Source organism: Nyctibius grandis, chromosome 8 (assembly GCF_013368605.1).
Source record: "Nyctibius grandis isolate bNycGra1 chromosome 8, bNycGra1.pri, whole genome shotgun sequence".
Classification (NCBI taxonomy): Eukaryota; Metazoa; Chordata; class Aves; order Nyctibiiformes; family Nyctibiidae; genus Nyctibius; species Nyctibius grandis.
In genome coordinates this window covers 47,612,722-47,628,913 of record NC_090665.1, presented here as the reverse complement: position 1 = coordinate 47,628,913, position 16,192 = coordinate 47,612,722, and the positions used below count along the sequence as shown (strand labels likewise).

General features: G+C 45.9%; 1 protein-coding gene across 2 annotated transcripts in view; it reads right to left on the bottom strand.

Annotated features, from left to right (window-relative positions):
- ROR1 (receptor tyrosine kinase like orphan receptor 1) overlaps positions 1-16,192 on the bottom strand; it is a 195,927-nt gene that overhangs the window by 29,228 nt on the left and 150,507 nt on the right. For both annotated transcript variants that reach the window (XM_068406878.1, XM_068406877.1), the window contains exon 4: positions 15,761-15,791. In XM_068406878.1, the coding sequence (XP_068262979.1) occupies positions 15,761-15,791 (31 nt within the window). The remainder of the gene's footprint in view (positions 1-15,760; positions 15,792-16,192) is intronic.

The window sequence follows — 16,192 nt, the reverse complement described above, 5'->3', positions numbered from 1 at the left end:
CACTGAGTAAAAACACGGAGCAGCTCCCCAGAAACCTACAGAGTTCCTCTGGGTTTATTCCCACACAGCTGAGATCAGACTCTGACACAGTCGCAGCTCCTGATGCCAACTACGGCCCCAAACGCAGCTCCCAACGCAAAGCAAACATTCTCCAGATCATTCCTTCACATTTATCATTGCTAGAATAATATTTTCTCTCATTATCTTTTGTTCCTTTCAAATCTGCAAAAGACAGCACACTCACAGAAGGTCAAACCCTCATCTGCTGCTTGTACCTGGGCTGATACGCACCCATTGAGGAGGAAAAATTGACACCACCGAATTTTACATAAATGCTAAAATTTACCATGAGATGCTAAAATTGCACAAGGAGATTTCTGAAACTTGCATAGCTGCAAGCAGTAAAGAAAAGGCTTTTACTATGCTTTTAAGTCCAAGATCAAGAGATTCTGCTATAATTCATATTTGTTTCTCCCAAGTTGGAAATGGTGGAACCGTCAACAATAACGAAGAGAAAATGTATTTATTTATTTATCATATAAATACAACCAAATAGCTTCTGTTCCAAAAGTAACTAAAGAAGACATTAAATAGCACCTACTAAAACCAGATGTTTTAAACATAGGTGGGTCAAGACAGCTCGCATCCAAAAGCTGTAAAAGACAATGTCTCCACGATCTCTTCATGGCTGTTGGCTTCACCAACTGCCTGGCAGCCCTGGCATTGCCGGTGCTCACACACATCATGGAAAGACCCAAGTGACCCCACATCTGCCAGCCTCACACCGTCCAAAACAAAACAGTGCAATGGCTGAGATGAAGCCCCAAACAACACAGGACGTGAGGCAGTAACAGAGCTGGTGGCAATTCCCAGAAGCTCCCAGAAAAGAGACCTCTCAGACGCGCTTTGGCAAAGTCACAGAATCCCAGAATCAATCAGGTTGGAAGAGACCTCTGGGATCATCAAGTCCAACCATTGCCCTGACACCACCATGGCAACTAGACCAGGGCACTAAGTGCCATGGCCAGGCTTTTCTTAAACACATCCAGAGATGGTGACTCCACCACCTCCCTGGGCAGCCCCTTCCAATGGCTAATGACCCTTCTGAGAAGAAATGCTTCCTCATGTCCAACCTGAACCTCCCCTGGCGAAGTTTGAGGCTGTGTCCTCTTGTCCTATCACTAGTTGCCCGGGAGAAGAGGCCGACTCCCACTGCGCTACAACCTCCCTTCAGGTAGTTGTAGACTGCACTAAGGTCACCTCTGAGCCTCCTCTTCTCCAGGCTAAACACTCCCAGCTCCCTCAGCTGTTCCTCGTAGGTCAGACCCTCCAGACCCTTCCCCAGCTTGGTCGCCCTCCTCTGAATTCGCTCCAACACCAGTCAAGAGCTTGGGTTGTAAAGATAATAATGTTTGTATATTTAGAATCTTATTAAGGTGTTTGACTTGATGCAGAACAAGCATGTTCAGAAGTTAAAGACAGAAAAAATCAACATGACACTTCTTTTTTTTTTCCCCAAGGATGTGCTCTAGTTAATTCAAAACCAATGGATTTGGAACACAACATAACCAAGAGAAGTACTGCAGCCTGTCCCCAGGACGGTTAGCTGGAGGACTGCAACGGTCTCTTCTCACCTCTAAAACCTCCAAATCTCTAAACTAGCTGTGAACCTTGAAAGGGGATCTGCTTGCAAAGTGTTCTTGGTGCTAAGTGCCGGGCAGAACTGTGGCAAAAGAATGTGCCCATTCATCTCGAGCAAAATCAAGACTGAGAGAAAATTTATTTACTTAAAGTAAATTTACTGACACGAGATATTTGCCTGGAAAACTATGGCAGGGTAACATTTGTGATTAATTTTTGCTTAACACGGATCTTTGTTGGCTCAGGCATCAATAATGGCACCCAGCTAATAACAGGTCAGATGATAACTGCCTTCCTTCCCCACCAAGGTAACCACACACATTTTCCTGTTAACAAGATCAATAAACTTGACACATTCTGAAATCAATGATTAACTCCTTTTACAGTACTTGAAGTTGCCCAGGGTTATTGCTAGCGTGTCACGCGTGTTTTCAATTAGCAGGATAAATAATGTAACACCTTATAATCTTCTTCCTCACACTTAATGATTTTGTGATGAAGTAACACCAATTGCGCTTGCGGAGGTAACGACCTACAGGCGGGCTGTGCAGTGATGGTATCTTTATAGGAAAACTCATTCTGAAGGTTCTACATCGTATTGCAGTAGTGAAAGCACCTTGGGTCAATAGAGATTTATTCCCATTTTTAATGTTTTTACTAGACTGAATAAACACTTGCCCCAAGACTGAGACCACCGGTTCTCCTAAAGGCTGCGGAAGCCCAGGGTAAACTCTTAAGTTGAGCTGGGCGTGATTGACACGTCCTTGCAACAAGGAGCCGCAGTGTTAGTTCAGGGTGAGGATTGTTCCCTCCAGTTTCACATGGGCTTTCACAGACCCTTCATCACGGGGCTCTTGCTCACGATGCTCCTGACGTTGGCTGGTTACAGGGCGGTTGCCAATGGTATTGGGCGGCCCTTTTAAATTGCTGATTTTCAGGCAGTCAGAATCACACGGAATCACAGAATCAATCAGGTTAGAAGAGCCCTCTGGGATCATCGAGTCCAACCATTGCCCTGACACCACCATGGCAACTAGACCAGGGCACCAAGTGCCATGTCCAGTCGTTTCTTAAACACCTCCAGAGATGGTGACTCCACCACCTCCCTGGGCAGCCCCTTCCAATGGCTAATGACCCTTGCTGAGAAGAAATGCTTCCTAATGTCCAACCTGAACCTCCCCTGGTGAAGCTTGAGGCTGTGTCCTCTTGTCCTATCACTAGTTGCCTGGGAGAAGAGGCCGACTCCCACTTCACTACAACCTCCCTTCAGGTAGTTGTAGACTGCAATAAGGTCACCTCTGAGCCTCCTCTTCTCCAGGCTAAACACCCTCAGCTCCCTCAGCCGTTCCTCGGAGGTCAGACCCTCCAGATCCTTCACCAGCTTGGTCGCCCTCCTCTGGACTCGCTCCAACACCTCAACATCTTTCTTGAAGTGCAGAAGTCTTCACAGGAGAGGACACTATTCAAGGTGGAAGGAGAAACACCCCATAATCACCGAACCATTTATGAACTCTGAAGATCTGGAGATGCATGGGGGGTGATTAAGGAAGGAAATTTTGCAGCTGCCCAGCTCCTGGCTGGGGCAGCGATTTTGAGGGACAGGCAGTGGTCCAGCACACGGCTCCAGGTCCCAGTCCTGGGATGCCTCATTACGGGAAAAAGCAAAGGCTCGGTGCTGAGGCCATCTGAAGGGGGAGGAGAAGCATAAATTGCCCATGGGAAGGGGGCAGGAAAAAGGGGCTACATACGGACAGAGACAACTTTTCACGTGGGTGAGAGCGAGCCTAGGACAGGAAACAAATCCATCATGCAGAGGCCACAGACACCGCCTCTCCCCGTTCTAGCACCCACGCTTTGTTTGCAATACTATAATTATTATTATTACTGGTTTTTGTTCTCTTGAGTAATTCCTACCACAAGCAAACGGAGCTTTCACTACCCCAATGTTTCAAATGCTTCATCTTAATTCCCTTTCCAGCCTGCTGGTAGCAAGGCTGGCAGCTAGCACATAAACCAGGAACCTGCTTGAAGTTGTGCCCAGAGTTGGGCGACTGCATGCGACGCCGATGTGACGAACCTCCGACAGATCCCTCACTGCTCCTCCTGTTCTTGGTTCCCCATCAACACAAACTGAAAATAGCAGAAGAGGATTTGTTTAAGGAATATCAACAACAGCTGGGCAGTAAAGTAAAAGAAGAACAAAATGAGAAAGAGATTGAGATTTGCCCACTGAGGTTTTACTACCTCAGTTATCCTGGTTATGCAGGATATCTTATTACAACCACAGAAACATTATAGGCCTTTAAATAGGATTTCCCTTATAATTAAAGGCCTTACGGCATAAGGGAATCTCACTGTACCTCAGAGGTGACCTCAGACATTAACTGGTCTCTGAAATGTTTGACTATTTCTTTATTTCATCCCTTACACTTGGCCAATTCCCATGGCTGCGCAAACTGCCCGAAGCCCAGGAAAGTGCTGTAAGGACATTCAGCCACCAGAAGTTGCAGGTTTTTAAGTAAAACAAGACCAGATGACTTTTAAACACGCTTGCTCTAGTGACAGAAGTTCAATTTTCTCTTTCAGAAAATCACAGTAAAGACAACTGATTCACAATTTCATTTGTCAGTTTTCTTAATTACACTTAACTCATGCCATGACAGCTAGAAAACATTTTATACCTTAACTACATGACACAGGTTGTACGATGATTTCCCTTCTTCCCTCCTACATCTGAAGACCTTTACAGTCATCTCCCCAGGAATAACACCCGTACCCATGGGGCAATAGTGCTAAGGAGGCAACGGCCAGACAAGGGAAACTCAAGTAATATATTCTCCTGCAACACCAAAGTCTTACGTTGACCATCTTACCCCACCACAGGCTGGTGGCGAGGGAAATCAAGGAGGTTGCCTTCCAGTCTTTTAGCTTTTTGTTGTGGGTTTTTTTTTTTTAACTGCTTAAGATAGACCAGAGACCCCCCAAAATATAACAGAAAGCTCCAAAAGCCTGGGACCAGGAAGGAGTAGGCTCTGGCACTTGGGCTACATTGTAAAACATGCTCCCCCTCCCCAAAACAACAGTACCCATCTCTATTTTAGCAACTCTTAGATGAAGAGCCGTTGAAGAAGGTACTATGTTGTAAACATACGTAAATAAACCAGACCAAGAATCATTGCCAGAAACTTTAAGACACCATGATGTCCGAGCACAACACAAATCAGGTCTAATCCCACGTAAATCAGAGACACTCTGAAACATCATTTTTTATTTGCCCTCTTTGAGGTCAAGACATATATTCAGGGCAAGCCCTTTCCAAACTAAAGCAGCACAAAGATGGGCTCTGTGTAGTCACTGCTGTAACCTGACATCGTCCAGGAAGGGTGAAATTAATTGTTACTGTAATATTGTCAGATCTTGCCTCACAGTCTTCGGGCTCAAATCCTTGAAAGTCATTTAAACTGCCCTTATGATTAGAGCTAAATGAGAATTTTTTTTATTAAAATTCTCTTAGAGAGAAAACATCATCTTCTGAAAACCGGAACGTTTCACAAAAACCCAGCAGGTTTGGACCAAATTGCCACTGCAAGCTTTTAGCAGCTCTAGAAGGAGTTTTTGGGTCGGCCTGAAAATAGCTGTTATCTGGAATGACCACGTGAAATATGGGAAAACCAGGTTATATCTCTGCTCTAAAGCAGAGCCAGCATCTTCCTCCTCTCAAGTGAATATATGCTGGCCTAGGGGCTAGGCAAGACTTATTTTCTGAGAAAAATGCCTAATGCTCTCAGCTTCATTTTGACATGGAATAAAACCAACTATTGAAGGCTCAATATTTTTAATCAAATCCAATACTTTTTTCCAACCAGTCTTAGCTGCAGCCTTAATATGGAGCTTAGTAGGACGGGTCCTCAGTCCTGGGGTGGACTGAACTCCTACCCGGACAACTTCTGCCAGGGAGTTCAGTGGGAAAAAGGCCTCTGTGTGACATTAAGGCTATGCAGCATTAATAGAAACAATACTTGGCAGGTCTGACTATTTGGTTTAACTCACAAGACTCAGTTTATTATCAGGCTTAGTCAGACACAGATTGCCAACTGTGCGTAACGATCTTTTTTTTTTTTCCAACAGTTAAAGAGTATCTCCCTAAACACAGCACCCCGAAGGCTGCAGGAGATCACAGAATCACAGAATCAACCAGGTTGGAAGAGACCTCAGGGATCATCGAGTCCAACCATTGCCGTTGCCGTTTGCATGTGTAGTTGCTACGGGTGATCCTGCGCGGAACGGAAAGAAATTCAGCCCTCAACAGCACGTTGCCTTTTCCCTTGTACTACCAAAATGCATTAGGGAACTCTGGCTCCCCATGCCCAAGTCATAATGTACTTAACTCATTTTTCCCTCTCCACTTAAAAAAATATTGACATCAGTGTAATTAATTTGTTTTCAGATAATACAACAATATCTCCATATTGTGTCATGCCTTTCCTCCATGTCGCCATGAAGACAGAAGGGTTTTCTGTTTGCACTACAGGCAGATAAGGTGGAACACTTCAGCTAAAATTGGTGAAAATGTTTATCAAATACCCTTTCAAAAGTGAAAAGTACTTTCTAAGGTCAATCTTGCTCCAAACTAGAGGCCGGTTTCTTTTTTGTAGACTTACCACAGCATAACAAAATACAATTTAACCCACTTCATTAGTAAGAATCACAGAATCAGTCAGGTTGGAAGAGACCTCTGGGATCATCAAGTCCAACCATTGCCCTGACACCACCATGGCAACTAGACCAGGGCACTAAGTGCCATGTCCAGGCTTTTCTTAAACACCTCCAGAGATGGTGACTCCACCACCTCCCTGGGCAGCCCCTTCCAATGGCTAATGACTCTTGCTGAGAAGAAATGCTTCCTAATGGCCAACCTGAACCTGCCCTGGCCAAGCTTGAGGCTGTGTCCTCTTGTCCTGTCGCTAGTTGCCTGGGAGAAGAGGCCGACTCCCACTCCACTACAACCTCCCTTCAGGTAGTTGTAGACTGCACTAAGGTCACCTCTGAGCCTCCTCTTCTCCAGGCTAAACACCCCCAGCTCCCTCAGCCGTTCCTCGGAGGTCAGACCCTCCAGACCCTTCACCACCTTGGTCGCCCTCCTCTGGACTCGCTCCAACACCTCAACATCTTTCTTGAAGTGCGGGGCCCAGAACTGGACACAGGATTCAAGGTGCGGCCTCACCAGTGCCGAGTACAGAGGGACAATCCCTTCCCTAGACCGGCTGGCTACACTATTCCTACTAGAGGCCAGGATGCCATTGGCCTTCTTGGCCACCTGGGGTAAGAGCTCTGCGGCAAAGAACTCGGATTTTTGCAGCATTGCTCACACGAAAACCAGTGGATGATGCACGGCCGCAGCAGACAAGAACAATAATCCAGTGGCACAGGTTTTGGTCTGCACCTCCAGAGCTGGAGCTCAATTCTCTCTTTCGTTACAGGCTACACACGCAACAGCTTGGGCAAACCACCCCAGGGCGTCAAACCCAGCCAAGGCGACAGGCACGACTTCAGCTGCATCTGAAGTAGCACAAACGGCTGCAGCTAAGGCAACCGAAACGCACCTTTAATCTTACTCTGGCTCAGCTTCCCGTCCGTGGTCTGGGAGATTAGAAGAGGTAAAGAGGCAAAGGCTGCTGGGATTCTCAGATAACGTGTATATTTAGCTACGTAAGTACCTTGAGGCAGATAAAAAGCACTAGAATACTGCCTATAACCAGCTAATTTAACACAAGATGCAAGTATGGCTTCCTAAATTATGTACTATATTTACTCAGAGGTTCTAATTTATTTTTCCTTGCTCAGGAAAGCCCAAAAGCATGCCCCCTCCCAAACCGTGCACCCTGGTGCCTCAGCAGTCACCTTACCGCCCGCGATGCTACAGGAATGTCGCAAAGAAAATCGCAGCAGAATAATCAGAACAAGGGAAAAGGTGAGATGGTGGCAGAGCAGATAAATGGGCACCAGATCAAAGGCTCAGCGAAGAGGACAAGCCCAGCTCTCCCCAGGAACGTTTCATTTCCACGACTGGTGTGCTCACAGCAGATAACCTGACTCTCAGACCCCTGGCAAAACCAAGGGAGTATTATTTTCACTTGAATGAAGTAATGCAACAGAATGTAACATGGTTTCTGTCAGCATCAGCCACTCAGACTTCATCTTCATGCCGCGTGATTTTTTTGCACAAATATATTTATATTGGCCTCCACACAGAATATCCCACTTCACGTTTGCTTCTCAGATCCTACATGCTGTATGCACAGGCCATTGCATCACCGCGCAGCGGGGCTGTAAACGATCCCGTGCCAAAACTCGTGGGACTTGTCTTCAGTCCTCATACAAAATTTCCACCGTCACTAAGCAACACATGAAGGTAGTTTTCTACGACATCAGCAAAACGTATTACAGGACTGGAAATCAATACACTTCCTTCACCAAGATCCTGGGGGTCAAGCCCGGTGCCCCAGCCCACGTGTGGGAGCCCTGGGGTGCTGGGTGCTGTGGGCAGGCAGCAGGTATCACAGAATCACAGAATCAATAAGGTTGGAAGAGACCTCTGGGATCATCAAGTCCAACCATTGCCCTGACACCACCATGGCAACTAGACCAGGGCACTAAGTGCCATGGCCAGGCTTTTCTTAAACCCCTCCAGAGATTCTGACTCCACCACCTCCCTGGGCAGCCCTTCCAATGGCTAATGACCCTTGCTGAGAAGAAATGCTTCCTAATGTCCAACCTGAACCTCCCCTGACGAAGCTTGAGGCTGTGTCCTCTTGTCCTATCACTAGTTGCCTGGGAGAAGAGGTCGACTCCCACTTCACTACAACCTCCCTTCAGGTAGTTGTAGACTGCAATAAGGTCACCTCTGAGCCTCCTCTTCTCCAGGCTAAACACCCCCAGCTCCCTCAGCCGTTCCTTGTAGGTCAGACCCTCCAGACCCTTCACCAGCTTGGTCGCCCTCCTCTGGACTCGCTCCAGGTAGCAGCAGCGAGGTTGGTCTCAGGATGCTGCTGGAGTGGCTCTCTGGTGAGTCTAATCTTGCCTCTTTATTGGCATATTTTCTTCTATAAAATTTAGCTCCTATGGCCAAAAGGGGAAGGTCTCTCTGTTACTCTTTGAAATCCACAACCAAATACACAGTTGGTCAAGTCTCACGTGGATGCTGGGCAGTGGTTATGCGTTTTCTCGCTGAAGGGACCATACTGACATCCAGCCACACAGAGCCACTGTATAAAGGATCTGTTTTACTAAAAAACCCAGATGTGTTTAACTGAAAAAAAAAAATAAAAATCTTAATCACTGAAAAAGAGGATGGGAGAATCCTGCGGGGTTTGTGGTTTCACAAGCCTTGCAAGCTATTTCTGGGAATCACAAACCCCATTTGATTTTATGAATCAAATGCCCCTTAAAATTACAGCCCTCTCCTCTTCTCCTCCTCTCCTCATTCCCAGTGGTTAAATAAAGAATAAAACAATACCATATTTAGGTTATATATAGAGAGAAGGCTCCGTTAAGAATAAAAGGGCTGTTCAAGAGCAATGCTGACACAAGGACTGTATATACTCTGCTCAGGAGGTGCCAGGCCGTGGTACACACATCCAGTCTGCTTTACATTCACGCCATTGTCTCTCTGCCGCACAGTAACCACTGCACGTCCAAGAGCAGTAATATTGATGAGCTCGACATTTTTCTCCTCTAAAACTTAAAACACCATCTCTTACAAACTTACAGAACACTTCCAAGAGGTGCCATGCTGTTCTTCGGATGCTTCCACTGTAATAAAGTCAATAGTCCCTGTTGTTGAGTGAAATATTTCACCTGCAGGTTAAGCCTTTTTGAAACATGCTCACAACACAATAAATTGGTTTTGTACAGCTGACACAGAACATACAGAGCACTTTCACAGAATCACAGAATCAATCAGGTTGGAAGAGCCCTCTGGGATCATCGAGTCCAACCATTGCCCTGACACCACCATGGCAACTAGACCAGGGCACTAAGTGCCATGTCCAGGCTTTTCTTAAACCCCTACAGAGATGGTGACTCCACCACCTCCCTGGGCAGCCCCTTCCAATGGCTAATGACCCTTGCTGAAAAGAAATGCTTCCTAATGTCCAACCTGAACCTCCCCTGGCAAAGCTTGAGGCTGTGTCCTCTTGTCCTATCGCTGGTTGCCTGGGAGAAGAGGCCGACTCCCACTGCGCTACAACCTCCCTTCAGGTAGTTGTAGACTGCAATAAGGTCACCTCTGAGCCTCCTCTTCTCCAGGCTAAACACCCCCAGCTCCCTCAGCCGTTCCTCATAGGTCAGACCCTCCAGACCCTTCACCAGCTTGGTCGCCCTCCTCTGCACTCGCTCCAGCACCTCAACATCTTTCTTGAAGTGCGGGGCCCAGAACTGGACACAGGATTCAAGGTGCGGCCTCACCAGTGCCGAGTACAGAGGGACGATCACTTCCCTGAACTCTTGCCTCTGGACTACACTCCAGCAGGGTTTGTCGAGCTCATTTGTAGACTGGACCATGTAAAAAGCCATTTTTGTTTTCTTTCCCACTACAGCTCTTGTGGCAGTTCTTGAACAGAGTGCCAAGCATGTTCCACCTCCTCTGACTTCAGTGACCTGCACCTAGGATCTCTCCTGGAGTGGCTGAAGCTTAGGGCAAGCACAGGGCCACTGCTCCAGGTAGTAGAAACAATACAGAATGAGAAAAAAGGGACAATAATAATGGAAAAGACTGGGCACACAACCATTTTCCAGGCCAAAGTATCTCTATTGTTATATTAAATTCTCTAACCTCCAGGAATCTGCTGTGCTCTGACCTCAGCCCTTTCTGATTTCGATCTCTGTAGCAACCAGAGAGACCCAAGATGAAGATCCACACTTTGACATCCTTAAAGGACCAAACCTTGCCATGGATGATGGATAAAAATAGAGTTTCAGAGTGATGTGAAACATGGAAACTTCAAAAATAATGTCAAAGTTACAGTCTTTCAGGGAGTTTTTAGAAGTGATGGCTACAGATGTATATATATATGTGTGTGTATAATATATACACACACAGAGAAATATGCAACATAAAAGTGTGCACCAACACATGCTGGAAAACACTTAACTAGCAAAATGCTCCCTTTGATTTTCCTCAAATTATTCAATTAATTGAATTTCAGTTTGCATTCATAAATTCCATGGGAAAAAGAAGGGGCTAAGTTAGCTCATGGTGACCTTTTACACCACGAGCCAGCAGGACCTGACTTATCTGCCAGAAGAGAACCCCCCAGCCTCCTGCCTCTTGTGGAGGTGCCCTTGACACCATCCACTTCATGGAAACTATTCCAGCAGCCCGAGAGCCAGAGCAGCAGCCCAGCTCCTGGGCACGCATCCGGACCACGGGACAGAGGCGTTGGCACTCTCCCCACAGCTCACGGAGCTGCTTGTAGCTGGTGCTGTATCTCTAGCACCTTCCGGCAAAACGGAAGATAAACTAATGATTTATTTATAAAGCAGGAGCGTGGGTTGGCTTTTTTTTTTTTAAACAAAAGCTTCTTCAAGCTATGTCGGAGACGCAGAGCAGCAGAGCACGTTAATGGAATGTAACTCCACGGCCTCGCAGATAAGGGCTTTAAAGGTGACCTTTGCCAAACGCAGGAGAGTTAAAGGGAGGACGTTGAGGGCAGCCAGTGCTTTACGCTGCAGCAGCACCTTGGTTTCTCGATTTCCTTACCCACCGCAGTGGTATGTTTCTGCTGGAGTTTCTTTCATTCGCTTCAGACTGATTTGGAAATCACAGAATCACAGAATCAATCAGGTTGGAAGAGCCCTCTGCGATCATCGAGTCCAACCATTGCCCTGACACCACCACGTCAACTAGACCATGGCACTGAGTGCCATGTCCAGTCTTTCCTTAAACACCTCCACAGATGGTGACTCCACCACCTCCCTGGGCAGCCCCTTCCAATGTCTAATGACCCTTTCAGAGCCAAATCAGACTTTTGGCTCTGAATTATTATGTTATCTAGCATTGCCTGCCTTCTTTTACAGAAGTCATCCATTCAACCTTCTTATTTTTAAGCTACAGTTGGCGCATCTATTTTTCTGCCATCACATTAGTGCAGAACTCTGCACCTATAAATTATGCGGAGAAAAAGTGCTGAGTATATGGATTTTTTTTAAAAAATGATCCTCAAATTAAACCCTTAAATGAACAGAACCTTCCACTCATGGTGGATTGATAAAGACAACATGGGAAAAGCACGCCCATCGAGCAAGGCTGCTACTTGCCGTTGATGTTGTTCTTTGCCTTATCATAGGAGAAGAAACTCATGCTGATAAGGCACAAACACTACCCAAGTACGACTTTTCATTTCCACAACATCCTTCCAAGTGCTTCCATATTTAACCTTCATTTAACCACGGTAAAATAGCACGCTGTGTCCACATGATGACATACAGTAGGTGTCCCTTTGCTCAGAGCACACCCGCGGCCAGCCGGCATGGCAAGGGCAGAGAGACACAGGCTCCTGTGAACGTATTTTGGGGAACAGAAATCACAGACCCACAGACAGTTCACCCCAAGCACCAGGACCAATGCCCTAACTTTTATAAAAAGATATTTTATGACCCAGCTTCCAGGACTATTCCTGAAGAAAGTGTTTTCCCATGAGTCTTAAACGATGGGAAGGGAGGTTGACCATAGAGTACATGTGTCACTCTGGAACTTGGAAGTTGAGGCTGGCAGAGATGGGGTTGGTTTTCACAGATAAAAGTAGGTATTTCTCATGACTGTACCTGCTGCTCATCTAATAGCAATGAGAAGCTCACCATGAGCTGGCAATGTGGGCTTGCAGCCCAGAAGGCCAACCTTATCCTGGGCTGCATCCCCAGCAGCGTGGCCAGCAGGGCGAGGGAGGGGATTCTGCCCCTCTGCTCCCCTCTCATGAGACCCCCCCTGCAGTGCTGCGTCCAGCTCTGGGGCCCCAACAGAAGGAGGACATGGAGCTGTTGGAGCGAGTCCAGAGGAGGCCACGAAGATGATCAGAGGGCTGGAGCCCCTCTGCTCTGGAGACAGGCTGAGAGAGTTGGGGCTGTTCAGCCTGGAGAAGAGAAGGCTCCGGGGAGACCTTCTAGCACCTTCCGGTGCCTGAAGGGGCTACAGGAAAGCTGGAGAGGGGCTTTTGACAAGGGCATGGAGTGACAGGACGAGGGGGAATGGTTTTAAACTGAAAGAGGGTAGATTTAGATTAGATATTAGGAAGAAATTCTTTGCTGTGAGGGTGGTGAGACCCTGGCCCAGGTTGCCCAGAGAAGCTGCGGCTGCCCCCTCCCTGGCAGTGTTCAAGGCCAGGCTGGATGGGGCTTGGAGCAACCTGGTCTGGTGGAAGGTGTCCCTGCCCGTGGCAGGGGGGTTGGAACTAGATGGTCTTTAAGGTCCCTTCCAACCCAAACCATTCTATGAGTCCTAAAATGGCATCAAGACTATGAAACCACATAGTAGTCTGACAGCTGATGCATTCGAAGGGTATCACAGGGAGCAGGCTTCAATTTCTCTTCCTATTTGAAAAAATTTGCAATCAAAATACCAGGAAAATGAGGTATTAATCTCCAGAACAACGTAAATAAATTTTTCAGAAAGAAAACTGAGCAGAGCTGTACAAAATGCTCTGTTCCCCCGTGCTGAAGAGCACCGCTGCCTTCACCAGTACTCCTTCAAATGCGTTTCGGTGACACTCACCTATGTAACGTGGCATCACTTTTACCACAGGCGCTTCCACCAAATTTCCATCAATTTCAGAGCAATGAATTTGTTTGCCAACAAATTTGTTTTGCTAACCCGCTGCTGCCATCCGTAAGGCTCTTGCACTCATGCCACTGGCAGCAGATACAAACCAGGTTCAGGACAATGTACACTGACCCACATGAGTGCCAAGTTTATCATTTCTTTGTCATAAGCTCCTTCCTGATTCTCTTATTTCACAGATTAAATCTGGTTAGCTTCTACAGGAATGTGAATGTTCTCCATCCAGTAAAACGGAGATCCCTCTGGACATTTCTTTGGATGTGTTTCTCTCCAATGTTTAGTACAACATGACCTCTTACTAGACAGAGCCCACAACCTCCCAGTATAATTAAGTGTGATTAAATATCTTTTTTGGTTACAAAATTATAAGGCACAACTATAAAGTCAACTATTAAAGAGGAAGTCTCACTTTATTTTCACCTTTTCACACTCTGTGTTTGTACCTGTGTATGCCAATGGGCAGCAAACGCTGAAAACAAAATTAAAATCTTGGATTAAGTCACTTTAAAGCCAATTTAATGTCTAATATGGTGCATACAAAAACAGTGACTGTTTGTTCCATGGTTATATGGACTTTGCATGCAGAAGTTATGATGCTGTTGCTAGAAGAAGGGTCCTTAGCTCAGGTGGAGTGTAATCCTCCTAGTCTCTGAGCTAACACTCGTGACACTAGTTTGGTTTTTCCCTCATGGTCTGCACGCTGCTGTGTAGACATCACCTTAGAGCTTAGCCCAACACTCACTGAATTAGGGCCACCATTTGCTGTTACATCTCTGTAACGGGGTGAGGCTTTTAGCTAGTTTAGTTGTGGTCTTTTTTTTTTGCAGGGGGGCAAAACCACCCCAAAACCCTGCCAGAAAGAAAAATAGGAATAAAGTTCATAAATCTATTTTGTTTTTTAAAAGTGAGACAATCCTGAGTAGCCTACACTGTGAAATTCCAGCACAGCTCTCTGCTTTCTGTGCTCACACTGCTCTCCCATAGGTTTGACCACCAAGGATGTGTTGCTTAACCTTACAGATTTCAGAAATCCCAAACTAGGTGGACGCAGACACAAAATACACATCTTCTCAACTCATTAATTAAGTCTCCAAACTGCTAGAGAGCACAACAGCCCCCACTTCCCACAGCACCACGAAGCTTTCCTCCCCAGAACAAAGGAGGAAAAAGGAGTCTAAGTCCAAGCAAAGAGCTCCCCTTCCAAAACAAACCCTGTAACTTCATGTCAGGTACCTTCAAAAGGGAAGACAGAAACACATTTTATGATGTTCCATTAGAGGGCATCCTAGCATGTCCTTTTGTGCTCAGATGCTTCCCCCCGATTTATATCCCCTGCAATACTTTGTGAACGATCTTCTATGAGAAGATCACACTCACATCCCCAAGCTTCTGCATCCCTTGTAATCATATTAATAGTTTCATTTTATGTTCTAGTTGGTACCATATTTCTCTTCTAATGGTGTGGCTTCCCTCACCAGGAAAGGCAGGTTTTCAGTATCGTTCCATGCATCTAAGAGGTGATGAAGCTGGACACACTATCACAAAATTAATTTCAAACTTCAGAACAGCTGAAGATCACACTTGAAAACAACAAGGGACTATAAAAGGTGAGCCAAGTTTGATCATGTATGTTGAAACTAGAGGGGAAGATAAATGTATATTCTCAAAAGCTACCAAAGACAGAAGCTCCACTGCCAAAATACAACAACATGGCAACTGCTCAGACTCAGCAGCACGGACCCAGCAGCAGGAACCAAACCTGAGCTCCAGGATACAGGGAGCTGTTGTAAAAACAGCCACTACCCACACTCAGGTACTCGGTCTTCAAAAACTCATTTTTAAGACAGTTTGCTAATACAGGTACAGACAGATACAGATACAGCTTATGACCATCAGTCCCCTTAAAACCAGTAAGAAGCTCCTAGGGAGTAAAATACACTTATAGGGACAAATATTTTCCAGATTGGGCTGTGACATGCATGAAGATCAGTTTCTACTCATACCTGTAATCTGTAGGTACACTGAAATCAGTTCAAAGACTGAAGGCACCAGAGAATCTAAAGGTAATAATATTGGAAATTAAGAAGTCTAGTGTAAGAAATAGGAGTTGACACGATAACATGAAAATATATCTACAAGACAGATAATTCAGTTACAATAAATTACCACACTATCTGACTTGAAGTGGAATGTAAAAGTGCTCCTGTCACACAAAATGAAAAATGAACTTCTGACTGCTGAAATGCAAGATTAATGAATTGACATAACAGACATGAAACAACTTACGATGATCCTGGACTTGCTGTTGGCGGGGGACCTGGAAAAGTGACAGAAGAAAAACAGCGTGATGAGTTATGGTGAGGTAGCAAGCAGGAAGCTTTCGAAAACCTTTTAAAAGATAAAAGTAACAGTCTGTCATGTTGGATGTGGTTTATGTAGTTTAACAGACAAGTCGCAGTTTCTCAGTACCAAAGACAAGACCATCCTGTAGCAATGATTGTCTGCAGAACGCCGTAGACGAGGACAACGACCAGGTGAGGCACCCATCCTGCAACTGAGCTGGGTCTCAGACCATCACAGAAAAGGTCACAGCAAACCACAGGAGGCTTGTACAAAAGCATGTTGTAACATTAACTGGGAGAAAACAGCATCATTTCCCTCTATCAATCTTCATTATTTATCAGGGAATTCATCCTAGGCCTGATTCAGATGCAGTGA